This window comes from Hippichthys cyanospilos, chromosome 14 (genome assembly GCF_059441005.1).
Source record: "Hippichthys cyanospilos isolate Australia breed blue-spotted pipefish chromosome 14, RoL_Hcya_1.0, whole genome shotgun sequence".
NCBI lineage: Eukaryota > Metazoa > Chordata > Actinopteri > Syngnathiformes > Syngnathidae > Hippichthys > Hippichthys cyanospilos.
Genome location: NC_142382.1, coordinates 20,272,501 through 20,300,000, shown reverse-complemented (window position 1 = coordinate 20,300,000; position 27,500 = coordinate 20,272,501). Strand labels below are relative to the sequence as shown.

Here is a 27,500-nt window from a genome sequence, read left to right as displayed (position 1 = left end):
ATGTAGGACCTCGAGCCCTACAAAAAAGTCAGCGCGAGCCCTATGCTCAGATGTACAGAAAGAGAGTTATGAATTTTTGAATGTGCACCTTTAGCCCGTTTTTGCTCATTTGCAGGTCCCGAACTGCTCCTTTTTTCTCCCAAACGCTTGACCCGATCGACTTCAAATTTGCTGTGATGTTTTATCTGACTGTCAGGCACAATTGTTCAAATTTTTGTGATGATCCGCCATCAAATATGTTGGGGGCGGGGCTTTATATTATGCCTTTGATGATTACTTTGCCACATGTGAAACAAACCTTTATAACTCAGCTTTACAAGCTTAGAAAAATCTGAAACTTCACAGACACATGGAGACTCAAGCCCTTAACACAAGTGTTTAATAAAATATTCAATTGCTTATAAGGCCATCTAGTGGCAAAAAAAAATGTCAGTCTGATGTCTCGCCAAAACGAACAAAGTTGCTGTGTTTGGTCCCAGATGGTCTTATCTTTTCTAAACTTCATATATTTGATAAGTTTCCAATGCGGAATACACCTAACAACGTATTTTTTGTTATAGTGCGAGCGCCACCTAGTGGCAGCCAAAAATAGAGCATTTTTTAAACGTTTTTATGTGTTTAGCTGAGCCCTTTGATGTAATATCGCTGAAATTAGGTCTGAAAAGCCTCTAGACAGCCCTGCTGACCTCCACCAAATTTTACGAAGTTTCGATAATGGGCGTGGCCTCTACGACCATTTTCATTCCGAAGCTTTATCTGTCCAGTAAAAGTTGCTGTAATTTGACCCAGATGATCTGATCTTCTCACAATTTCACACATTGGATGAAAATATTCTCCTGAACATATCGACAAAAATATATTCCAGTTTAAAGCTAGCGCCACCTAGTGGCTGCAAAAAATATCATTAGTTGCAAGATTACAGTCAATCCTGTTTGGTTTGACCTACAGCTATGAAACTTTGTATGCAAATGAAGGACTGGAAGACCTACAAAAAAGTCAATAGAAGTGATGTGCTAGAATGTACAGAAAAATTGTTATGATTTTTTTTAATGTGCAGTTTTGTCCCATTCTTAGACATTAGCTGGTCACAAACTAGTGCCTTTTTCTCTTAAACGATTCACCCCATTACCTTCAAATTTGGCATGAATCATTATCCAACTGAGGGGCACACATAGTCCAAATATCGTGAAGATCTCTTGACAGAAAAGATGGGGGCGGAGCTTCAAATTATGTTTAATACTTCCTTCGCCAAGGTTGACAAAAATATTAATAACTCAGCTATGACAGCGTCAAAACATCTGAAACTTTCCTGGGACTTTAAAAGTCATGCAATAATACAGCTATGTGATAAACTTTCAAATCATTTACAGCGCCACCCAGTGGCGGACAAAAATCTCATTTTTTATACTTTTATGTACTGTGAAATGCCTGTTTGACTAAATGAACTCAAAAATGGTCAGAAAATCTATGACACATTGGAACATTAAGGTTCTCAACTTTTATGACTTTTCATTAAAGGGCGTGGCCTCTATGCCAACTCAAAATCCGATGTCTCGCAAAAACAGTAAAAGTTGCTGTAATTGGACCTAGACGATCTGATATTTTTAAAACTTCATATATGGGATGGGAGTCCAATGTGAAACACACCTACAAGCCTATTTTTTAATCATAGTACGAGCGCCACCTAGTGGCAGCAAAAAATATAGCAAATCCTTAATGTTTTTATGTACTCTGCTGAGCCCCTTGAAGTGATATCCCTTAAATGTTTTCTGAAAAGCCAGTGGCCATGCATTATGCCCTCCACAAATCAGTACGATGTTTCCACAGTGGGTGTGGCCTATATGGCATTGAAAGTAACAAAATTGGAACAATAAAAGCTGCAGTAACTCCACCCACATTGTCCCACCTTGTCCAAATTTTACATATTTGGTAAGAGTCCTGCACTGAAGTCATCTACAACTACTTTTTCATCGTTCATAGTCCTTGTTCATACCCCGACCTGTTCATACCCCAACGTGCACAGGTCTGCGAGGGCCCTTTATAGCTGCTTGCAGCTCTAGTTATTATTATTATTTACTGTGCAGCGCTTTTCCATTTATGAGGGCCTAAACATGCACGAAAAGTCACCAAAATTTGCACATTTGTCGGGCCTGGTGAAAAATTGATATTTTTGTGTTTTCCAAAACAATGCAAAAAAAATGGCTCTGCAGCGCCACCTAAGGTCGAAAAAGTGCACCTGGTCCCGGCCCGTTTGACCTAGAGCTACGAAAATTTTTAGGCATATGTAGGTCCTAGAGAGCTACAAAAAAGTCAGCGTGAGCCATGTGCTCAGATGTACAGAAAAAGAGTTATGAATTTTTGAATGTGCATTTTTGGCCCATTTTTGCACGTTTGCAGGTCCCAAACTGCTCCTTGTTTCTCCTAAACGCTTTACTCAATCGCCTTCAAATTTGCTGTGGTCCATATTCACACATAGGGGCACAAGTGGGCAAAATTTGGTGCAGATCCGCTGACATATATGATAGGGGCGTGGCTTCAAATTATGTGTTCAATTTTTCCTTCGCCAAGAGGGACAAAAACCTTAATAACTTTGATGTACCAGCTTAAAAAATTCTAAAACTTCATAGACACATGGAAACTTATGTCTTTAACACCTTTAAAAAAAGTTTTTTTAAATACCTACTAGCGCCGCCTAGTGGTTGATTTAAATGTCATTTTTTACACTTTCATGTATTGTGCTCAGTCTGTTTGAGTAAAACAAATGAAAATTGGTCAGAATATCATTAAGACATGGAATATTAAGGTTTTAAAATTTTACGACTTTTCGATAATGGGCGTAGTCTGCACGCCACCTCAAAGTCAGATGACTTGCCAAATCGAAAAAAGTGGCTGTAATTGGCCCCAAAATGGCCTTATGAGTGGAAAATAACCTCTCACTCCCGGCCCGTTTGACCTAGAGCTCCAAAAATTTGTAGCCTTATGTAGGACCTCAAGCCCTACAAAAAAGTCAACGCGAGCCATGTGCTCAGATGTACAGAAAGAGAGTTATGAATTTTTGAATGTGCACTTTTGCCCCGTTTTTGCTCATTTGCAGGTCCCGAACTGCTCCTTTTTTCTCCCAAACGCTTGACCTGATCGACTTCAAAATTGCTGTGATGTTTTATCTGACTGTGAGGCACAATTGTTCAAATTTTTGTGATGATCCGCCATCAAATATGTTGGGGGCGGGTCTTTATATTATGCCTTTGATGATTACTTTGCCACATGTGAAACAAACCTTTATAACTCAGCTTTACAAGCTTAGAAAAATCTGAAACTTCACAGACACATGGAGACTCAAGCCCTTAACACAAGTGTTTAAAAAAATCTTCAATTGCTTATAAGGCCATCTAGTGGCAAACAAAAATGTCAGTCTGATGTCGCGCCAAAACGAACAAAGTTGCTGTGTTTGGTCCCAGATGCTCTTATCTTGTCTAAACGTCATATATTTGATTGGTTTCCAATGCGGAATACACCTATCAACGTATTTTTTGTTATAGTGCGAGCGCCACCTAGTGGCAGCCAAAAATATAGCATTTTTTAAACGTTGTTATGTGTTTAGCTGAGCCCTTTGAAGTAATATCGCTGAAATTAAGTCTGAAAAGCCTCTAGACAGCCTTGCTGACCTCCACCAAATTTTACGAAGTTTCGATAATGGGCGTGGCCTCTACGACCATTTTCATTCCAAAGCTTTATCCGTCCAGTAAAAGTTGCTGTAATTTGACCCAGATGATCTGATCTTCTCACAATTTCACACATTGGATGAAAATATTCTCCTGAACATATTGACAAAAATATATTCCAGTTTAAAGCTAGCGCCACCTAGTGGCTGCAAAAAATATCATTAGTCGAAAGATTACAAACAATCCTGTTTGGTTTGACCTACAGCTATGAAACTTTGTAGGCAAATGAAGGACTGTAAGACCTACAAAAAAGTCAATATAAAAGATGTGCTAGGATGTACAGAAAATTGTTAGGAATTTTTTTAATGTGCCATTTTGTCCAATTCTTAGACATTAGCTGGTCTCAAACTAGTGCCTTTTTCTCTTGAACGATTCACCCCATTACCTTCAACTTTGGCATGAATCATTATCCAACTGAGGGGCACACATAGTCCAAATATCGTGAAGATCTCTTGACATAAAAGATGGGGGCGGAGCTTCAAATTATGTTTAATATTTCCTTTGCCAAGAGTGACAAAAATCTTAATAACTCAGCTATGACAGCTTCAAACCATCTGAAACTTTCCTGGGCCTTTAAAAGTAATGCAATAATACAGCTATGTGATAAACTTTCAAATCATTTACAGCGCCACCCAGTGGCGGACAAAAATCTCATTTATTTTACTTTTATGTACTGTGAAATGCCTGTTTGACTAAATGAACTCAAAAATGGTCAGAAAAGCTATGACACATTGGAACATTAAGGTTCTCAACTTTTATGACTTTTCATTAAAGGGCGTGGCCTCTATGCAAACTCAAAGTCTGATGTCTCGCCAAAACGGTAAAAGTTGCTGTAATTGGACCTAGATGATCTGATGTTTGCAAAACTTCATATATGGGATGGGAGTCCAATGTGAAACACACCTACAAGCCTATTTTTTATCATAGTACGAGCGGCACCTAATGGCAGCAAAAAATATAGCAAATCCTTAACGTTTTTATGTACTCTGCTGAGCCCCTTGAAGTGATATCCCTTAAATGTTTTCTGAAAAGCCAGTGGCCATGCCTTATGCCCTCCACAAATCAGTTCAATGTTTCGACAGTGGGTGTGGCCTATATGGCATTGAAAGTCACAAAATTGGAACAATAAAAGCTGCAGTAACTCCACACACATTGTCCCACCTTGTCTAAATTTTACATATTTGGTAATAGTCCTGCACTGAAGTGATCTACAACAAATTTTTCATTATTCATAGTCCTTGTTCATACCCCGACCTGTTCATACCCCAACGTGCACAGGTCTGCGAGGGCCCTTTATAGCTGCTTGCAGCTCTAGTTATTCTTATTATTATTATTATTATTATTTACTGTGCAGCGCTTTTCCATTTTTGAGGGCCTAAACATGCACGAAAAGTCACCAAAATTTGCACATTTGTCGGGCCCGGTGAAAAATTTGAGATTTTTGTGTTTCCCAAAACAATGCAAAAAAAATGGCTCTGCAGCGCCACCTAAGGTTGAAAAAGTGCACCTGGTCCCGGCCCGTTTGACCTAGAGCTACAAAAATTTTTAGGCATATGTAGGACCTAGAGACCTACAAAAAAGTCAGCGCGAGCCATGTGCTCAGATGTACAGAAAAAGAGTTATGAATTTTTGAATGTGCATTTTTGGCCCATTTTTGCACGTTTGCAGGTCCCAAACTGCTCCTTGTTTCTCCTAAACGCTTTACTCAATCACCTTCAAATTTGCTGTGGTCCATATTCACACATAGGGGCACAAGTGGGCAAAATTTGGTGTAGATCCGCTGACATATATGATAGGGGCGTGGCTTCAAATTATGTGTTCAATTTTTCCTTCGCCAAGAGTGACATAAACCTTAATAACTTTGTTGTACTAGCTTAAAAAAATCTAAAACTTCATTGACACATGGAAACTTATGTCTTTAACACCTTTGAAAAAAGTTTTTTTAAATACCTACTAGCGCCGCCTAGTGGTTGATTAAAATGTTATTTTTTACACTTTCATGTATTGTGCTCAGTCTGTTTGAGTAAAACAAATGAAAATTGGTCAGAATATCATTAAGACATGGAATATTAAGGTTTTAAAATTTTACGACATTTCGATAATGGGCGTAGTCTGCACGCCACCTCAAAGTCAGATGACTCGCCAAAACGAAAAAAGTGGCTGTAATTGGCCCCAAAATGGCCTTATGAGTGGAAAATAGCCTCTTACTCCCGGCCCATTTGACCTCGAGCTACAAAAATTTGTAGCCTTATGTAGGACCTCGAGCCCTACAAAAAAGTCAGCGTGAGCCATATGCTCAGATGTACGGAAAGAGAGTTATGAATTTTTGAATGTGCACCTTTGGCCCGTTTTTGCTCATTTGCAGGTCCCGAACTGCTCCTTTTTTCTCCCAAACGCTTGACCCGATCGACTTCAAATTTGCTATGATGTTTTATCTGAGTGTGAGGCACAATTGTTCAAATTTTCGTGATGATCCGCAATCAAATATGTTGGGGGCGGGGCTTCATATTAAGCCTTTGATGATTACTTTGCCACATGTGAAACAAACCTTTATAACTCAGCTTTCCAAGCTTGGAAAAATCTGAAACTTCACAGACACATGAAGACTCAAGCCCTTAACACATGTGTTTAAAAAAATCTTAAATTGCTTATAAGGCCACCTAGTGGCAAACAAAAATGTCAGTCTGATTTCTCGCGAAAACGAACAAAATTGCTGTATTTGGACCCAGATGGTCTTATCTTTTCTAAACATTACATATTTAATAGATTTCCAATGCGGAATACACCTATCAACTTATTTTTTGCTATAGTGTGAGCGCCACCTAGTGGCAGCCAAAAATATAGCATTTTTTAAACGTTTTTATGTGTTTAGCTGAGCCCTTTGAAGTAATATTGCTGAAATTAAGTCTGACAAGCCTCTAGACAGCCTTGCTGACCTCCATTAAATTTTACGAAGTTTCGCTAATGGGCGTGGCCTCTGTGACCATTTTCATTCCGAAGCTTTATCTGTCCAGTAAAAGTTGCTGTAATTTGACCCAGATGATCTGATCTTCTCACAATTTCACACATTGGATAAAAATATTCTCCTGAACATAGCGACAAAAATATATTCCAGTTTAAAGCTAGCGCCACCTAGTGGCTGCAAAAAAAGTCATTAGTCGAAAGATTACAGTCAATCCTGTTTGGTTTGACCTACAGCTATGAAACTTTGTAGGCAAATGAAGGACTGCAAGACCTACAAAAAAGTCAATAGAAGTGATGTGCTAGGATGTACAGAAAAATTGTTATGAATTTTTTTAATGTGCAGTTTTGTCCCATTCTTAGACATTAGCTGGTCTCAAACTAGTGCCTTTTTCTCTTAAACGATTCACCCCATTACCTTCAACTTTGGCATGAATCATTATCCAACTGAGGGGCACACATAGTCCAAATATCATGAGAATCTCTTGACATAAAAGATGCGGGCGGAGCTTCAAATTATGCTTAATACTTCCTTTGCCAAGAGTGACAAAAATCTTAATAACTCAGCTCTGACAGCTTCAAACCATCTGAAACTCTCCTGGGACTTTAAAAGTCATGCAATAATTCAGCTATGTAATAAACTTTCAAATCATTTACAGCGCCACCCAGTGGCGGACAAAAATCTCATTTTTTATACTTTTATGTACTGTGAAATGCCTGTTTGACTAAATGAACTAAAAAATGGTCAGAAAAGCTATGACACATTGGAACATTAAGGTTCTAAACTTTTATGACTTTTCATTAAAGGGTGTGGCCTCTATGCAAACTCAAACTCTGATGTCTTGCAAAAACGGTAAAAGTTGCTGTAATTGGACCTAGATGATCTGATGTTTGCAAAACTTCATATATGGGATGGGAGTCCAATGTGAAACACACCTAGGAGCCTATTTTTTATCATAGTACGAGCGCCACCTAATGGCAGTAATGAATATAGCAAATCCTTAACGTTTTTATGTACTCTGCTGAGTCCCTTGAAGTGATATCCCTTAAATGTTTTCTGAAAAGCCAGTGGCCATGCCTTATGCCCTCCACAAATCAGTACGATGTTTCGACAGTGGGTGTGGCCTATATGGCATTGAAAGTTACAATATTGGAACAATAAAAGCTGCAGTAACTCCACCCACATTGTCCCGCCTTGTCTAAATTTTACATTTTTGGTAAGAGTCCTGCACTGAAGTCACCTACAACTACTTTTTCATCATTCATAGTCCTTGTTCATACCCCGACCTGTTCATACCCCAACGTGCACAGGTCTGCGAGGGCCCTTTATAGCTGCTTGCAGCTCTAGTTATTATTATTATTTACTGTGCAGCGCTTTTCCATTTTTGAGGGCCTAAACATGCACGAAAAGTCACCAAAATTTGCACATTTGTCGGGCCCGGTGAAAAATTTGAGATTTTTGTGTTTCCCAAAACAATGCAGAAAAAATGGCTCTGCAGCGCCACCTAAGGTCGAAAAAGTGCACCTGGTCCCGGCTCGTTTGACCTAGAGCTACGAAAATTTTTAGGCATATGTAGGACCTAGAGACCTACAAAAAAGTCAGCGTGAGCCATGTGCTCAAATGTACAGAAAAAGGAGTTATGAATTTTTGAATGTGCATTTTTGGCCCATTTTTGCACGTTTGCAGGTCCCAAACTGCTCCTTGTTTCTCCTAAACGCTTTACTCAATCGCCTTCAAATTTGCTGTGGTCCATATTCACACATAGGGGCACAAGTGGGCAAAATTTGGTGCAGATCTGCCGACATATATGATAGGGGCGTGGCTTCAAATTATGTGTTCAATTTTTCCTTCGCCAAGAGGGACAAAAACCTTAACTTTGATGTACTAGCTTAAAAAAATCTAAAACTTCATAGACACATGGAAACTTATGTCTTTAACACCTTTAAAAAAAGTTTTTTTTAATAAATATTAGCGCCGCCTAGTGGTTGATTAAAATGTCATTTTTTACAATTTCATGTATTGTGCTCAGTCTGTTTGAGTAAAACAAGTGAAAATTGGTCAGAATATCATTAAAACATGGAATATTAAGGTTTTAAAATTTTACGACATTTCGATAATGGGCGTAGTCTGCACACCACCTCAAAGTCAGATGACTCGCCAAAACGAAAAAAAGTGGCTGTAATTGGCCCCAAAATGGCCTTATGAGTGGAAAATAGCCTCTCACTCCCGGCCCGTTTGACCTAGAGCTCCAAAAATTTGTAGCCTTATGTAGGACCTCGAGCCCTACAAAAAAGTCAGCGCGAGCCATATGCTCAGATGTACAAAAAGAGAGTTATGAATTTTTGAATGTGCACTTTTCGCCCGTTTTTGCTCATTTGCAGGTCCCGAACTGCTCCTTTTTTCTCCCAAACGCTTGACCCGATCGCCTTCACATTTGCTGAGATGTTTTATCTGACTGTGAGGCACAATTGTTCAAATTTTTGTGATGATCCGCCATCAAATATGTTGGGGGCGGGGCTTCATATTATGCCTTTGATGATTACTTTGCCACATGTGAAACAAATCTTTATAACTCAGCTTTACAAGCTTAGAAAAATCTGAAACTTCACAGACACATGGAGACTCAAGCCCTTAACACAAGTGTTTAAAAAAATCTTCAATTGCTTATAAGGCCATCTAGTGGCAAACAAAAATGTCAGTCTGATGTCTCGCCAAAACGAACAAAGTTGCTGTGTTTGGTCCCAGATGGTCTTATCTTTTCTAAACTTCATATATTTGATGGGTTTCCAATGCGGAATACACCTATCAACGTATTTTTTGTTAATGTGCGAGCGCCACCTAGTGGCAGCCAAAAATATAGCATTTTTTAAACGTTGTTATGTGTTTAGCTGAGCCCTTTGAAGTAATATCGCTGAAATTAAGTCTGAAAAGCCTCTAGACAGCCTTGCTGACCTCCACCAAATTTTACGAAGTTTCGATAATGGGCGTGGCCTCTACGACCATTTTCATCGGAAACTTTATCTGTCCAGTAAAAGTTGCTGTAATTTGACCCAGATGATCTGATCTTCTCACAATTTCACACATTGGATAAAAATATTCTCCTGAACATATCCACAAAAATATATTCCAGTTTAAAGCTAGCGCCACCTAGTGGCTGCAAAAAATGTCATTAGTCGAAAGATTACAGTCAACCCTGTTTGGTTTGACCTACAGCTATGAAACTTTGTAGGCAAATGAAGGACTGCAAGACCTACAAAAAAGTCAATAGAAGTGATGTGCTAGGATGTACAGAAAAATTGTTATGAATTTTTTTAATGTGCAGTTTTGTCCCATTCTTAGACATTAGCTGGTCTCAAACTAGTGCCTTTTTCTCTTAAACGATTCACCCCATTACCTTCAACTTTGGCATGAATCATTATCCAACTGAGGGGCACACATAGTCCAAATATCGTGAAGATCTCTAGACATAAAAGATGGGGGCGGAGCTTCAAATTATGTTTAATACTTCCTTTGCCAAGAGTGACAAAAATCTTAATAACTCAGCTATGACAGCTTCAAACCATCTGAAACTTTCCTGGGACTTTAAAAGTAATGCAATAATCAGCTATGTGATAAACTTTCAAATCATTTACAGCGCCACCCAGTGGCGGACAAAAATCTCATTTTTTATACTTTTATGTACTGTGAAATGCCTGTTTGACTAAATGAACTCAAAAATGGTCAGAAAAGCTATGACACATTGGAACATTAAGGTTCTCAACTTTTATGACTTTTCATTAAAGGGCGTGGCCACTATGCAAACTCAAAGTCTGGTGTCTCCCCAAAACGGTAAAAGTTGCTGTAATTGGACCTAGATGATCTGATGTTTGCAAAACTTCATATATGGGATGGGAGTCCAATGTGAAACACACCTACAAGCCTATTTTTTATCATAGTACGAGCGCCACCTAGTGGCAGCAAAAAATATAGCAAATCCTTAATGTTTTTATGTACTCTGCTGAGCCCCTTGAAGTGAAACCCCTAAATGTTTTCTGAAAAGCCAGTGGCCATGCCTTATGCCCCCCACAAATCAGTACAATGTTTCGACAGTGGGTGTGGCCTATATGGCATTGAAAGTCACAAAATTGGAACGATAAAAGCTGCAGTAACTCCACACACATTGTCCCACTTTGTCAAAATTTTACATATTTGGTAATAGTCCTGCACTGAAGTGATCTACAACAAATTTTTCATCATTCATATTCCTTGTTCATACCCCGACCTGTTCATACCCCAACGTGCACAGGTCTGCGAGGGCCCTTTATAGCTGCTTGCAGCTCTAGTTATTATTATTCTCCAAAGTAAATTGCAAATGTGAGGGCCTAAACAAGCACGAAAAGTCACCAAAATTTGCACACTCATCGGGCCTGCTGTAAAATTAGGTATTTTGGTGTTTTCATACATAAAATCTAAAAAATTGATTTTTAGCGCCACCTAGAGTCGAACACTTCTCCGGGGTCACGGCAACTTTCACCTAGAGCTTTGAAATTTTTTAGGCATATATATCAACTTAAGTCCTACAAAAAAGTTATAGAACGCCATATGCTAGGATGTACAGAACCAGAGATATGAATTTTTTTATGTGCCTTTTTGGACCATTTTTGGATGTTTGCAGGTAGCAAATTCTTCTTAATAGCTCATAAACAATGAAGCCGATCAACTTTAAATTTAGCGTGCTCCTTAATCACGCTTAGGGCCACGTTTGGGTGAAATTTCGTGACGATCGGCCAACATATATGATGGGGGCGGGGCTTTAAATTATGTGTGTCAAATTTCCTTCGCCATGAGCGACAAAAACCTTAATAACTCCAATGTGCAAGCTTCAAAAAATCTGACACTTTACAGAAAATTTACTAGTTATGTCCTTAAAATATCTGCATGATAAATTTTAAAATTATTTACAGCGCCACCTAGTTACAGACAAAAATGTCATTTTTTAAACTTTCATGTATTGTGCAAAGCCCAAAAGAGTAAATGGACTGAAAATTTGTACAAATAGCATCGAGACTTAGATAAAATGGGTTTTCAAATTTTAAGGCTTTGTGATTAGGGGGATGGTCTGTATGCCACCTCAAAGTTGGAGTTTACCCAAATCAGCAAAACATGCTGTAGTTTAGCCCAGATGATCCTTCAAACGGCAGCCCCTTCTTTCCTGTTTGACCTAGAGCTACGAAATTTTTTATGCATATGTAGGACCTCAAGACCTACAAAATCATTATAGAGCGCCATATGTTAGGATGTACAGAACCAGAGTTATCAATTTTTGAATGTAGCATTTGGCCCGATTTTCTACATTTTTCGGTACCGAAACCCTTGACCCGATCAACTTCACATTTGGCGTGCCCCATTATATGACATAGGGGAACACTTAGGCGAAATTTCATGAAGATCGGCTATCATATATGATGGGGGTGGGGCTTCAAAATACGTGTTTCAAACTCAAATTTTGTTCGCCATGAGCAACAAAAACCCTAATAACTCCAATGTGCAAGCTTTAAAAAATCTGAAACTTTACAGATAATTTACTCATCATAGCTTTAAAATACCTGCATGGTTGATTATCAACTTAATGATAGCGCCACCTAGTCACAGACAAAAATCTCAATTTTTAAACTTTAATGTGTTGTGCTAAGCCCGTCAGAGTAAATGTACTGAAGATTTGTCCGAATAGCATCGAGACTTAGAGATTAAAGGTATCCAAATTTTATGACTTTGTGATAAAGTGGTTGGTCTGTATGCAACCCCAAATTCGGAGTTTGCTGAAGTCATCTAAACTTAATGTAATTGAGCCCAGGTGATCATAAAACGAGAGTCAGTTCTGACCCGTTTGACCTAGAGCTACGAAATTTTATATGTATATGTAAGACCTCAAGACCTACAAAAACATCATAGAGCGCCATGTGTTAGGATGTACAGAACCAGAGTTATCAATTGTTGAATGTAGCATTTGGCCCGATTTTGTACATTTTTCAGTACCAAAACCCTTAACCCGATCAACTTCACATTTGAGGTGCTCCATTACTTGACAGAGTAACACCATTGGGCAAAATTTCATCAAGGTCGGCTAACCTATATGATGGGGGCGGGGCTTCAAAATACTTGAATCATATTTCCTATGCCACCAGTGTTAAAAAGCTTAATATTTCAGTTTTTGCACTGTGCTAATCCTGTTTGAGCAATTTAATGGTACCAATAGCGACACCTGGTGCCAGACAAAAGAGATAGTTTTTACACTTTCATGTTCTCTGCTTTGCTGCTTTCAGCAAATTCACAGAAAATTAGTCAGGAGAATATTGAGACAAAGCGAACATTATGAATCTCAAGTTTCATGACTTCAAATTTGGGCCTGGCCTTTACTCCGCCTCAAAGTCCGATGTCTAGCCAGACCGGTAAAACTTAATGTAATTGGACCAAGATGATCTTCTCTAAATTTCATTTTGGGAGTACAATGCCAAACACACTTTTTTTGCTCGTAGTGCGGGCACCACCTGGTGGCAGAAAAAAATTACATTTTCATTTATAGGTACCTTGTTGAGCCTGTCAAAGTAATATCACTGAAGTTTTTTCAGACAGGCCTTCAGAAACGCTTAATTTCTTCCATCAAATATTACGATGTCTTGATTATGGCCGTGGCCTATTCAGCAGTGCTCATCCATTTATCGTAACAGTAAATGCTGATGCAGTTTGTCCCAAATGATCATATCTTTTCACGACTTCACACGTTGATTGAAAGTCAATTCCTTCAGACATCAACATATAACATATATTGCATCGTAGTGCTAGAATCACCTCAGAATCACCACAGACAATAAAAATGTTACCTTTTCTAGTTATAATGATAATTAATAATAGAACCTAGAGAGAGACTGGGTCACTTATTTTTAATAGAAGATGAATCTGAACACCATCTGCAAAACAATGGAAATAGACATTGTGCTTTCTAAAGATGGATCCCAAAGGTAACATATACATTGAAAAAATGAGAGGGCCCAAAATGGAACCCTGGGGCACCCCAGATATTGCCCCAACAGACCGAAAAGCTTCTATCTGAGAAGTAGGACAGAAACCACTTCACAGCAGTACCACTAATGCCCACACAAGTATCTAAGCATGACAGGAGAACATTTTGATCAACTGTATCAGAAGCAGCTGACAGGTCCAAGAGGACCAGGACAGCAGAGTTACCCGAGACAACTGCTAAAAAAAGATCATTTAAAATTCTTAAAAGTGCTGTTTCTGTGCTATGGGGGATCTTAAAACCAGATTGAAACTTCTCAGAAATGCCATTTAGTTCAATAAAATATTGTATTTGTTCATAAACCACCTCCTCCAAGACTTTAGCAAGAAACGTAAGCTTGGCAATGGGCCTCAGGGTTAGGGTTAGTTCAGACTGTGGGGTCTAGGTTGTGTTTTCTGATGAAGGGCTGTATCACAGCATGTTTAAATCTAGCCGGAACACAGCCACCAATCAAAGAAGCATCTATCAAATCTAAACCACAGGGCCCAATAATATGGAAAACTTATTTTCAAATACTGTACTAGGAGGGATAATGTCACTAGGGCAATAGGAAGGCCTGAGCTGCTGAACAATATCAGTTAAAGCAGAAAGAGACACTTGCTCAAAGCACTCAAAAACAACAGGAGAAACAGCAAAATCTGACACAGATGGCAATAGAGAAGACCTAATATTAAAAATCTTGTCAATGAAAACTTTGAAAAACCTTCACAAAGTGTAAGTGAAGAGACAACACCATTATGGTCACAATGGTTCAAAAGAGTATGCAATGCAATGTATTAAAAAGAAACTGGGGTTTATGGCCATTGGCTGTGACAAGACTGGAGAGAAACCGGCGTTTAGCAGCTACAACAGCTTATGCATACTCCAATAGACTGTTTCAAGATGTCTAAAGAAACTTGGAGATACTGATACTGGCTTGGAGCGTTTCAACCTAAAAGGGGCCACCAATTCCAATATGCCTGTGCAGGTACTACTAAAAATGTCTACAAATTCATCAGGAGTGAGGCATCTGCAGTAATCATTTGTCTACAGCATGGAGTAATTGAAGGCTGCCGAAAAATCTGAAGTAGGTAACGGGTTAAATGTGTGCACTCCATGGCGCGCGGTTTCACAAGCGAGTGAGGTAGAGAAATATTGAATAAAACAGCAGAATGATCGGAAATATGTATGCGCCAAATCTCAGTGACTGACAATTGGAAACCAAACGATAATATAAGGTCCAGAGTGTGTCCCGTCTCATGTGTCGGGCGAGACACAAACTGCTTCCAAACTGCTTCAAATTGAAAGAGTCGATAAGGGTCAGGAAGTCTTTAACCAACAGATGGGATTCACATCAGTAGTAAATTTTGAAGTCCCCAACAATTAAAAAAACGATCATATTTTACTGTTAAAGCTGCCACAAAGTCCGCAGTATTTTATAAAATCCTTAGTCATTCAAGACGGACAGTAAACCATGATATTGGCATGACAATTCAAAATGAATATCAGTAGTTCAAAGCTAGAAAAAAAATGACAGTGAGAGTCGACATTGAAAGTTGGATTTAAACACAGAAGTGACTCCACCTCAGCCAGTGGTTCGAGGGGAGTTAATATACAGGCAGTTCTGGTGGGTAGAATGAATGTAGGATAAAACACTATAACACACAAATTTCAGCATAGCATAAAAATGCATTTCAGGACATTAAGTAGTGTAAAAGGACGGGTGGGTGGGTAGTAGTGTGAAAGGACGGGTGGGTGAGTGGGTGAGTGGGTGAGTGGGCGAGTGAGCGAGTGAGTGAGTGAGTGAGTGAGTGAGTGAGTGAGTGAGTGAGTGCGTGCGTGCGTGAGTATTTACCTTTTAAATTTAGCTCGTGTTCCCAATTTAATTGTGTGAGTCAGGGAAATGGTAACTGTTAGGGCTGGGCGATAACATCAATATATTGCAGTACGAAGTGACACTACGCACATTGCAATACGTTATTCATTTTCCAATATATTGCATATTGGATATTAATAATCACAATTATTCATCATGTTTGGTCAAACGTCTACTTATTGCACCTTTAGTTAGGTAAACAGTATATAAACATATATAAACAAGGCTTCAGGGTATAAATAGTAATAATAATAATAATAATAAAATTAAACTAAAATGAATAGTAAATGTAAACTAGAGCTGCAAGCAGCTATTAAGGGCCCTCGCAGACCTGTGCACAGTGGGGTATAAAAAAGTAAAGGTATGGGTTTTAGGTAAAGGTTTGGGTATAAGCATGTTGGGTTAAGTGAACAATAGAAGTAAATGTGTTTTACAATTAGTTCGGGACCTGCAAAACGCCTGACCTAATCGACTTCAAATTTGCCGTGGTGTTTTATCAGACTAGGAGGCACAACTGTTCCATTTTTTGTGACGATCCGAAGAGCAAAAACAGGCCAATGGTGCACATTCAAAAATTCATAACTCTCTTTCTGTACATCTGAGCATATGGCTCGCACTGACTTTTTTGTAGTGCTCGAGGTCCTACATAAGGCTACAAATTTTTGTAGCTCGAGGTCAAACGGGCCGGGAGTGAGAGGCTATTTTCCACTCATAAGGCCATTTTGGAGCCAATTACAGCCACTTTTTTTGTTTTGGCGAGTCATCTGACTTTGAGGTGGCATGCAGACCACGCCCATTATCGAAAAGTCGTAACATTTTAAAACCTTAATATTCCATGTCTCAATGGTGTTCTGACCAGTTTTCAGGTATTTTACTCAAACTGACTGAGCACAATACATAAAAGTGTAAAAAATGACATTTTAATCAACCACTAGGCGGCGCTAGTAGCTATTAAAAAAAAAAAATTCAAAGGTGTTAAAAACATAAGTCTCAGTGTGTCAATGAAGTTTTTTTATTTTTTTTTAAGCTCGTACATCAGAGTTATTAAGGTTTTTGTCACTCTTGGCGAACACATAATTTGAAGCCGCGCCCCTATCATATATGTCGGCGGATCTTCACCAAATTTCGCCCAGTTGTGCCCCATGTCTGAATATGGACCACAGCAAATTTGAAGGCGATTGGGTAAAGCGTTTAGGAGAAACAAGGAGCAGTTTGGGACCTGCAAACGTGCAAAAATGGGCCAAAAATGCACATTCAAAAATTCATAACTCTTTTTCTGTACATCTGAGCACATGGCTCGCGCTGACTTTTTTGTAGGTCTCTAGGTTCTACATATGGCTAAAGATTTTCATAGCTCTAGGTCAAACGGGACAGGACCAGCTGCACTTTTTCCACCTTAGGTGGCGCTGCAGAGCCATTTTTTTTTTGCATTGTTTTAGGAAACACTAAAATATCAAATTTTTCACCGGGCCCGACAAATGTGCAAATTTTGGTGACTTTTCGTGCATGCTTAGGCCCTCAAAAATGGAAAAGCGCTGCACAGTAAATAATAATAATAATAATAACTAGAGCTGCAAGCAGCTATAAAGGGCCCTCGCAGACCTGTGCACATTGGCGTATGAACAGGTCAGGGTATGAACAAGGACTATGAACGATGAAAAATTAGTTGTAGATGACTTAAGTGCAGGACTCTTATCAAGTTCTTAAAATTTAGAGAAGGTGGGATCATGTGGATTGAGTTACTGCAGCTTTTATTGTTACAGTTGTGTGACTTTACACTGTTGTATAGGCCACGCCCATTATCGAAACATCATACTATTTGATGGAGGGCAAAAGGCGTGGCCAATGGCTTTTCAGACATTATTTAAGGGATATAACTTTAAGGGGCTTAGCAGAGTACATAAAAACGTTAAGGAATTCCTATATTTTTTTGCTGCCACTAGGTGGCGCTCGAACTATGATGAAAAATAGGCTTGTAGGTGTGGGACACACACATCCCATATACGATGTTTCGCAAATATCAGATCATCTAGGTCCAATTACAGCAACTTTTGCCATTTTGGCGAGAAATCGGACTTTGAGTTGGCATACAGGCCATTCCTTTTATTGAAAATTCATAAAGGTTGAGAAGCTTCATGTTCCACTGTGTCATAGCTTTTTTGACCATTTTTTAGTTAATTTAGTCAAACAGACATTGCACAGTACATGAAAGAGTAAAAAATTAGATTTTTGTCCGCCACTAGGGGGCGCTGTAAATGATTTGGAAGCTTATCACATAGCTGTATTACGGCATGACTTTTAAAGTCCCTGTTGAGTTTCACTTGGTTTGAAGCTGAAACAGCTGAGTTATTAAGGTTTTTGTCCCTCTTGGCGAAGGAAATATTCAAAAAAATTTGAAGCTCCGCCCACATCTTACAAGTCATGGGATCGTCACAATTTTTGGCAGAATTGTGCCGCTATATCTGCTTATAGTCCATACCAACGTAGAAGGTAATCGGGTGAACCGTTTAAGAGAAAAAGGCACTAGTTTTAGACCAGCTAATGTCTAAGAATGGGGTAAAATTGCACATTAAAAAAATTCATAACTATTTTTCTGTACATCCTAGCACATCATTTTTATTGACTTTTTTGTAGGTCTTACAATCCTACATATGCCTAAAAAAATTCATAGCTGTAGATCAAAGCAAACAGGGTTGAATGTAATCTTTCGACTAATGACAATTTTTGCAGCCACTAGCTGGCGCTAGCTTTAAACTGGAATATAAGTTTGTCGATGTCTTAAGGAATGGATTTTTATCCAATGTGTGAAAGTATGAGAAGATCAGACCATCTAGGTCAAACAACAGCAGCTTTTACTGGTCCAATAAAACTTCGGAATGAAAATGGATGTAGAGGCCACGCCCATTTGCAAAACTTTGCAAAATTTGGTAAAGGTCAGCAGGGCTGTCTAGAGGCTTGTCAGACTTAATCTCAGCGATATTACTTCAAAGGGCTCAGCTAAACACATAAAAACGTTTAAAAAATGTTATATTTTTTGCTGCCACTAGGTGGCGCTTGCACTGCGACAATAAATGCGTTGATAGGTGTATTCCGCATTGGAATCCCATCAAATATATAAAGTTTAGGAAAGATAAGACATTCTGGGTCTAAATACAGCAACTTTGTTCGTTTTGGCAAGACATCAGACTGACATTTTTGTTTGCCACTAGGTGGCCTTATAAGCAATTGAAGAAATTATTAAACACATGAGTTAAGGGCTTGAGTCTTCAAGTGTCTGTGAAGTTTCAGATTTTTCCATGCTTATAAAGCTGAGTTATGAAGGTTTGTTTCACATGTGGCAAAGTAATCATCAAAGGCATAATATGAAGCCCCGCCCCCAAGATATTTGATGGCGGATCGTCACAAAAATTTGAACAATTGTCGCCCTATGACAAAAAATACGTTTATAGGTGTATTCCGCATTGGAAATTCAGCAAATATATGACGTTTAGAAAAGATAAGACCATCTGGGTCCAAATACAGCAACTTTGTTCGTTTTGGCGAGACATCAGACTGACATTTTACTTTGCCACTGGGTGGCCTTATAAGTAATTGAAGGGTTCTTTTACATACATGTGTGAAGGGTTTGAGTCTTCATGTGCCTGAAGTTTCAGATTTTTCCAAGCTTGGAAAGCTGAGTTATAAAGGTTTGTTTCACATGTGGCAAAGTAATCATCAAAGGCATAATATAAAGCCCCGCCCCCAACATATTTGATAGCGGATCATCACAAAAATTTGAAAAATTGTGCCTCACAGTCAGATAAAACATCACAGCAAATTTGAAGTCGATCGGGTCAAGCGTTTGGGAGAAAAAAGGAGCAGTTCGGGACCTGCAAATGAGCAAAAACGGGCCAAAAGTGCACATTCAAAAATTCATAACTCTTTCTGTACATCTGAGCATATGGCTTGCGCTGACTTTTTTGTAGGGCTCGAAGTCCTACATAAGGCCACAAATTTTTGTAGCTCTAGGTCAAACGGGCCGGGAGTGAGAGGCTTTTTTCCACTCATAAGGCCATTTTGGGGCCAATTACAGCCACTTTTTTCGTTTTGGCGAGTCATCTGACTTTGAGGTGGCGTGCAGACTAAGCCCATTATCGAAAAGTCGTAAAATTTTAAAACCTTAATATTCCATGTCTTAATGATATTCTGACCAATTTTCATTTGTTTTCCTCAAACAGACTGAGCACAATACATGAAAGTGTAAAAAATGACATTTTAATCAACCACTAGGCGGCGCTAGTAGGTATTTAAAAAAACTTTTTTAAAGGTGTTAAAGACATAAGTTTCCATGTGTCTATGAAGTTTTAGATTTTTTTAAGCTAGTACATCAAAGTTATTAAGGTTTTTGTCCCTCTTGGCGAAGGAAAAATTGAACACATAATTTGAAGCCACGCCCGTATCATATATGTCAGCGGATCTGCACCAAATTTTGCCCACTTGTGCCCCTATGTGTGAATATGGACCACAGCAAATTTGAAGGCGATTGAGCAAAGCGTTTAGGAGAAACAAGGAGCAGTTTGGGACCTGCAAACGTGCAAAAATGGGCCAAAAATGCACATTCAAAAATTCATAACTCTTTTTCTGTACATCTGAGCACATGGCTCACGCTGACTTTTTTGTAGGTCTCTAGGTCCTACATATGCCTAAAAATTTTCGTAGCTCTAGGTCAAACAAGCCGGGACCAGCTGCAGTTTTTTGACCTTAGGTGGCGCTGCAGAGCCATTTTTTTTGCATTGTTTTAGAAAACACTAAAATATCAAATTTTTCACCAGGCCCGACAACTGTGCAAAATTTGGTGACTTTTCGTGCATCTTTAGGCCATCAAAAATGGAAAAGTTCTGCACTGTAAATAATAATAATAATCCGGAGAAAAACAAGAGGGCTCTCGCAGCGGTAGCTGCTCGGGCCCTAATAATCCGGAGAGGAACAATAGGGACCTCGCAGCGGTCGCTGCTTGGGCCCTAATAATAATCTGGGGAGGAACAATCGGGACCTCGCAGCAGTCGCTGCTCGGGCCCTAATAATCTGGACAGGAACAATAGGGACCTCGCAGCCGTCGCTGCTCAGGCCCTTACAATAATAATCTGGGGAGGAACAATAGGGACCTCGCAGCGGTCGCTGCAAGGGCCCTAATAATAATAATCTGGGGAGGAACAATAGAAACCTCGCAGTGGTCACTGCTCGGGCCCTAATAATAATAATAATAATAATAATAATAATAATAATAATAATAATCCAGAGAAAAACAAGAGGGCTCTCACAGCGGTAGCTGCTCGGGCCCTAATAATCCGAAGAAAAACAAGAGGGCTCTCGCAGCGGTAGCTGCTCGGGCCCTAATTATGTAGTGTTACTATGCATATGACAATGAAAGTCTTTAATCATGAACTAAGGCAGTTCATCCACTTAATTGGACATCTCCACTTCTTGGTGGCAGAGTAGGCATGGGACAATATCAGATTCTAATGGTATAGTAACATTGAGCAACAATATCATGGTATCTTGGTATTGGAATAACAGCTCTAAAATACATCATGTTTAAATCTGTGCTTCTAAATCGCAATTTTTATCTACACTATAGCAAGATTTTTTGAAAACACAATATATAAGGCAGCATTTTTACAAAAACAAACTTTACCAAGGTAAATCAAAATAAATATGTAAATAAAAACAAAATAAACCTTCAGTGATAAAAATGGGTTTAGCTCACCAATAAACTCACTCAATGGTAGTGTTTGAGTTCCAAATAGTAGTACAATGTGGATTGTGTAATTTAATGTTGACAGACTATTTCACTCGCACAAGCACACACATGCTCAGACAAGCATGGTAGCTGTCTCAACTCTCGCTGTCTCTCGTTGGCTCGCGCACTACTAGCTCGTCGGTTACTTGCAATGTCACCGGCTCTCGTTTGCTCGCGCACTACTAGCTCGTAGGCTACTCGCAATGTCACTTGCTCTCATTTGCTCACGCACTCCTAGGTCATAGGTTACTCACAATGTCACCTGCTCTGTGATCTCGTTTGTTGCGGGGGGGTTGATTTTTCGCTTTGCTGAGCATACTCAAATAGTCTAGACCAGGGGTCGGCAACCCAAAATGTTGAAGGAGCCATATTGGACCAAAAAAAAACAAAAAACAAATATGTCTGGAGCCGCAAAAAAATAAAAGCCTTGTAATGACGGCAACACATGCTGTATGTATCTATAATAGCTATATTAGCCTACTATCAAAATGATTAACTACGAATACATAATGAGGCTTCATGATTAAATGTTTATTTTTCCTGCAGTGCATCCTGACACACCACATGACTACTCTGTTGTGCGATGCCGCCTCAAGTTTAACTAAATTACAATATTAATGAATTATGTTTCATTGCTTTGATTAAATTAAATAAAGCGGATTTTAGAAGATTTTATTCATGAGGATTCGAAAAAAACAAAATGGAACGTGCATAAGGTGGCCCTTATCTGGGCAATAGAGTGCAATAAAACGTAGCCTGCATCTATAAAAATAAAACATCAGCCACATACCTGCATAAACACGCAGTCTGTTCAATATCGATCACATCACTGGCAATTGAGTATGCTGGCGCTGAATTAATGTCCTTGATTTGTTGATCGGTGCCTGCCATTTTAATCGTTCTTTCCTTCACTGTCTTGGCGGAGAGAGGCATGTCTTTTTTTCGTATTATCCCGGTTTTGTTTATGAAGTCCTTAAATTGGTGTTCTGATATGTTGATGAATGACTCCACGTAGTCACCAACTGTAAACGGTTTGCCACGTTTTATTATCTCCCGGGTTGCAACGAAACTTGCAGCAGTCGTGGAGTTTGGAAATGCAATCCACTTCTTAAATATATTTTTTTCTAATTTCTGCAGAAGTAATGCAATCGCACTTTTTCTCTCATTGCCAACTGGGTACTCGGCTGTAAATGTAGAACGCCTTCCCTGAAAATGTCGTTCCACATTGCTATTTTTGTTATTTGACAACTTCTCGCTACAGAGCAAACATTCAGGCAATCCTTCTGCATTGGCAACGAACGCAAATGATTCGGTCTGAGAAATGTTGAATCGTCTGTTCTCCTCAGTTATTTTTCTCTTTTTCCCTTTGGGATCCATGGCTTATGGCCGCCGGTTTGTTTACAGCGGCCACTTGCCTAGCATCCTGCCCTGCTAACAGAAACGCCTGTCTCAGGCTATGACGCAATTCTTCGTTGACAGAAATGTTGAAATGTAATATTTATTTTACACATTTTTACAGCATTGGAAAATGTTAAGAATGTTTTTGTCATGTTTGTCCCCCGACAGAAACCACATTAAAACGAAAAAAATATTTTTCTCCCCCATCTTTTTCCATTTTCAATCATTTTTGAAAAAGCTCCAGGGAGCCACTAGGACCTCGCTAAAGAGCCGCATGCGGCTAATGAGCCGTGGGTTGCCGACCCCTGGTCTAGACAGCTCCCGTTCTCCCTCGAGAGATAAAATATAAAATGCTCCGTGAAAGTAGCATATGAAAACATGTTAGCGAGCTTACCCGCGGTAGTTAGCCACAGCAGCAAAATTATATATTGATTTGTCTTTGGCTTGTATGTTTTTTTTTTACTTGGGAAGAAATAACGTTAGTTTAGCGTATCCATCGGTGAACCGTAGCATGCTTTAAATATCTTTCATGATAATGTTATCGCAACTGGTTATTAATAGTCCTTTGAGTAATTCCTTTATTAAATATATTTTAAAGAATTGGAATTATACAAATTCAAACAATGCCCAATCCTACTCTTATCTCGAGTGATCTCCTCAAGAGTGAGTTTGAGATCCGTTTTAGTTGTGGGTGTATGTGTTTTTCAATACTGCGAGGGAAAAAATTATGAAGCATGTGCAAAAACCTTGTATGGCCCACAATTCAGAGCAGTGTGAGTGAGTGCTTCAGTAGTTTAAAAAGTGGGTGGAAAAAACATGAGTGTTTGTGTGAGAGCTCATCCTGAATTATGTCCATGAAGGTCAGTGATATTTCAAACCATTATATTGATGCAAAAATGTTACAACACGATTCAGATTTTAGTGTTTACATGAATAATTCTCTTACAGCTTTTGGGTAGCACTGCCGTCTCTTTGTCGAGCCAGGTCGGCCAGGAACACTGGTTTCCTCCTCATCATGAAGGTCCAGCTCTTCCTCATACTTTATGGTTTCCTTCCCAACTGGCATCAAGTGGTCATCCAGCTCACCTTAAAAACACAAAAAATAAAAGCATCAAAAAATTGAAATAACATGTTTAGAACAAACACATGGACAGACAAGTGGATTCAGGCCAGTGGAAAAAAATAAAAATAAAACAAAACAAACATAAAAACATTTGTCACAGATAAGTCACACCGGACTATAAGCAGGTCCTAACGTCAGATATTTAAATGGAAAATGGTATATGGAAGTTTTATACTTTTTTGTTGTTTGGGGGAATTTTTAATTAAAACATTTTTTTAATTGCCCGTTTATATCAAGAGTGTCAACATACAAACTCATTGCACATAATTGACATATACAATCACATATATATCAAATTACACATCAAAAACTTTTATCCAAGATCTTATTCATTTTATACATATATTTTATCGTTTAAATATTATACTTTTACAACCCTTTTTGAATACAGCCATTAATTCACATCTTTTTATTATGTGACTCTTCCAGTCTCTTGATATCTTTGTTGCAATCTGCTGACACTCTGTGACACTCCAAGCTCAGTGGCCACTTCTGTCTGAGAACGTCCTGTTTGAAGCATCACAATGGCAAGGGACTGTTGATCGATTGTTAGGTGTTGTCATGGTCTCGTAATGTCAAAATGTGAGCAGCATGATGAGGACGACTGTTTAAAAAGCAGCTATAATTGTCAATTCAAGGATCAAACACCTGCTGTGATTTATGCGATCAAGCTCCTCATTAGAGAATAGCAACCTGTGCAAACCTACTGAAACATCTGTGTGGATTTTTAGGCTCTTAAAAATGTAAATCTTTTCATAGACGACTAAAAACATACAATTTCTACATAAAAGAAAAGGGACCTTGCTGATCGGCCCTTAAATAAGGTTTCCATACTGTACCTATTTGATGGAGTTTCTCACAACATAGTAGTGCAACTGCTTTCTCTGCCAATCTGGCACAACTCATTTTGGGACCCTGTTAATAAAAAATACAAAAAAAAAAAAAAAAACTTTAAAAAAAAAAAGAAAAGAACTTGCTCCAAAATATTTTGTGTACTTGTTCAGGGATATAAAAGTTTGTTTCACACCTTAACAGGTATTCTTAGAGGGGAGTTGATGGGTAAATGAAGTGTAGACTGGAATGTTCCATCTTGCAACTCCATAGTTTTACACTTGGGGGCCAAGTGAGTAAAAGGATCACTGGGCAGCCGAGCACAATACCTGTGCCATTTTAATAAAGAACTTTTATTTGTAAATGGCTATTTCCATGGGTATCATTTAGGATACAATGCAACCACAGAAGCAATACTGTCTGTACCTGTTAATGTGACCAATGGCCGTATTTATGGTAACTTGGGGACCTCCGTCTTCAGAGTGAAGCACATATGGGGGAAGGATGTTGTTATCATCCAAGACTTGCGCTCTTTCAAACTCACCAACCTCCGGAGATTTGGAGCACTTGTTCCTCAATATCTGCTCAGAAGAAAATTGAGACATTGCAAATAGGTCAACTGATATCTTTAGCTTCTGGCAGGAACAATCCAGCAAAACTGTAAACTTTGTACACTTAATTTTTTTCTTCCTTTTCTGGCTTGTTCACCTTCATTTACTACTTTGAGCATGAGATGCATAAATATGAATATTTAAAATCATATTACTTTTTCTACATGGGCACATACTCAGTAGATCTCTCGTGCATTTGTTTGAAGTCCACTTCAACTTTTTACTCCAGTAATCTCATCACCAGTCTGATTCTTACAAAAATGTCCCATTTGACAATTAACCACTATGAAAAAACATCCAGTAGAGTGTAAGCTTTAACAGTTGTTAACCCCATCACACGCTAAATGTGTTTTAGATTCACCTTTTACTGCCAGATATCTCAACTTGCTACCATAATCTACCTATATCAAGTAAATCGGTCATGATCATGACACTCCCACACCACCATTCTTGACTGCAGGCAACACACACTTGTCTTTATACCCAACCTGGTTTCTGCCACACACACTTCATACCATCTGAACCAAATATGTTTAACTTGGTCTCATAAGACTACGGGACACTGTTCCAGTGCCCCATGCCCTTAGTCTGCTTGTCTTAAGCAAACTGAATGTGGGCTTTGCATCACCCTTAGAAGAAGCTTCTCCTGGGACGACAGAGGCGACTGGCTGACATCCTCCATAGCTGTACATTGACTACTTTTCATTGTCAGAGTGATTTCTTCCAGTGATGCCTCATTGAAATATATAATTAAATATGTGCAGAAATGTGAGGATTGCATTCATTTTTGTGAGCTACTGAATATGTTTTTACACTGTTATTAAATCGGGAGTTCCCTGACTGTTGCCTCAGTAACTCAAAGTTGATATGACAAATTGGTAGGTTTTGTCATAATGGATTACCTGGGTTACCACGAATGTCTGTGTCACAGACAGGCAGACGGTCGGTAGTAAGAGAGGAAGACGAGGTTTTGTGAGAGAACAAAATTACAAAAACAATGACATCAACTATTAAATTACCAATCAACAATAGTGGTCATCAACTTAGTCACCTTTTCAATGGCTTTGTAGGTACAAAGATCATTTTCAAAGCCCTTGGTCTTATCACTATCTGCCAGCATAACATAGTTGGAGATAGAAGCTCGAGCTCTGCCTTTTGACTGGACATAGGACCTGTATTCCGTTGGCAAGTCAAACCGCACCACCAAGTTACACTTTGGAATGTCCACACCCTCTTCTACAATGCTCGTGGCAATCAAAAGGTTGGTTTCATGAGCTCTGAATTTACGAAGAACCTACAGTAGAAGAGAAAGACAAGGTGGTTAATACATCTATACAGTATGATTTTTTCGCTTCAAACAAGAAAGTGATATGGTTCCGAAAGAACTTTGCAAAATGGAGATATCAAACTAGTATTTGGGATTAATCTTTTTTTTTTTTCCACACAGCCCTAGATTAACTTCAAAACCATGTACCTTCACATTTTGAAGTTACCAGAGAGGACTAGGAATCAAAATACTCATACTATAGAGATTTACCCTTTGTGGCCAATTGTTTATAAAAATATTGTTAATCCTTCACTAGAACGACCAGAGCATCTATTTAGACGGTACTCCTATTTTGATGTGTTATTACTCATTTTACATAGATTAATGATTATTCCTGGCTTTTCTTTACTTTTCCATTGTTGATGTATACAGATTTTCAACGCTGCTATAATTTTCATGCTTATACATATTTTCAACCATTGACAGAGAAAAATATAAAAAAAGACTACAAATATCATTGATTTTTGACTAACCTTTCAACAAGTATATTCCAACAAGTATACCATGGTGTTATTCTATGACAAATGAAGCTCTGATTAGCACACATTTAATTACTGGACAAAATAAGTCAATCCACAGTTGTTGTTTTTTTTTGCGTCTGTCCTTGTTAATGACAGATATCTATTTTACCTATACCATACTACTGAACGGGGTTTATGTGTCTCAGCTTTATGCCCCTGGCGATCAAAGATGGCAAACAGGTCTGAGATGACGGAGCAGACAAAACACATCTGAAAAGCCCTCTTTTGATGAAAGTTATTTGAACATAATTTTCTCCTGACCAGACAGAGGTCACTGAGACCTCCAGGAATAAAGCCTGGAGGTGAGGACAGGA

General features: G+C 38.8%; 1 protein-coding gene across 3 annotated transcripts in view; it reads right to left on the bottom strand.

The window, feature by feature from the left end:
* The window catches only part of dicer1 (dicer 1, ribonuclease type III), a 146,899-nt gene that overhangs the window by 75,971 nt on the left and 43,428 nt on the right, over window positions 1-27,500 (bottom strand). For 2 of the 3 annotated variants that reach the window (XM_088433078.1, XM_088433077.1), the window contains 6 exons: window positions 26,390-26,632; window positions 26,241-26,258; window positions 25,154-25,308; window positions 24,924-25,056; window positions 24,736-24,811; window positions 23,720-23,859 (listed from right to left, as the gene is read on the bottom strand). In XM_088433078.1, coding sequence (XP_088289204.1) covers window positions 23,720-23,859; window positions 24,736-24,811; window positions 24,924-25,056; window positions 25,154-25,308; window positions 26,241-26,258; window positions 26,390-26,632 — 765 coding nt within the window. The remainder of the gene's footprint in view (window positions 1-23,719; window positions 23,860-24,735; window positions 24,812-24,923; window positions 25,057-25,153; window positions 25,309-26,240; window positions 26,259-26,389; window positions 26,633-27,500) is intronic. The other variant, XM_088433079.1, reaches the window with a different exon arrangement.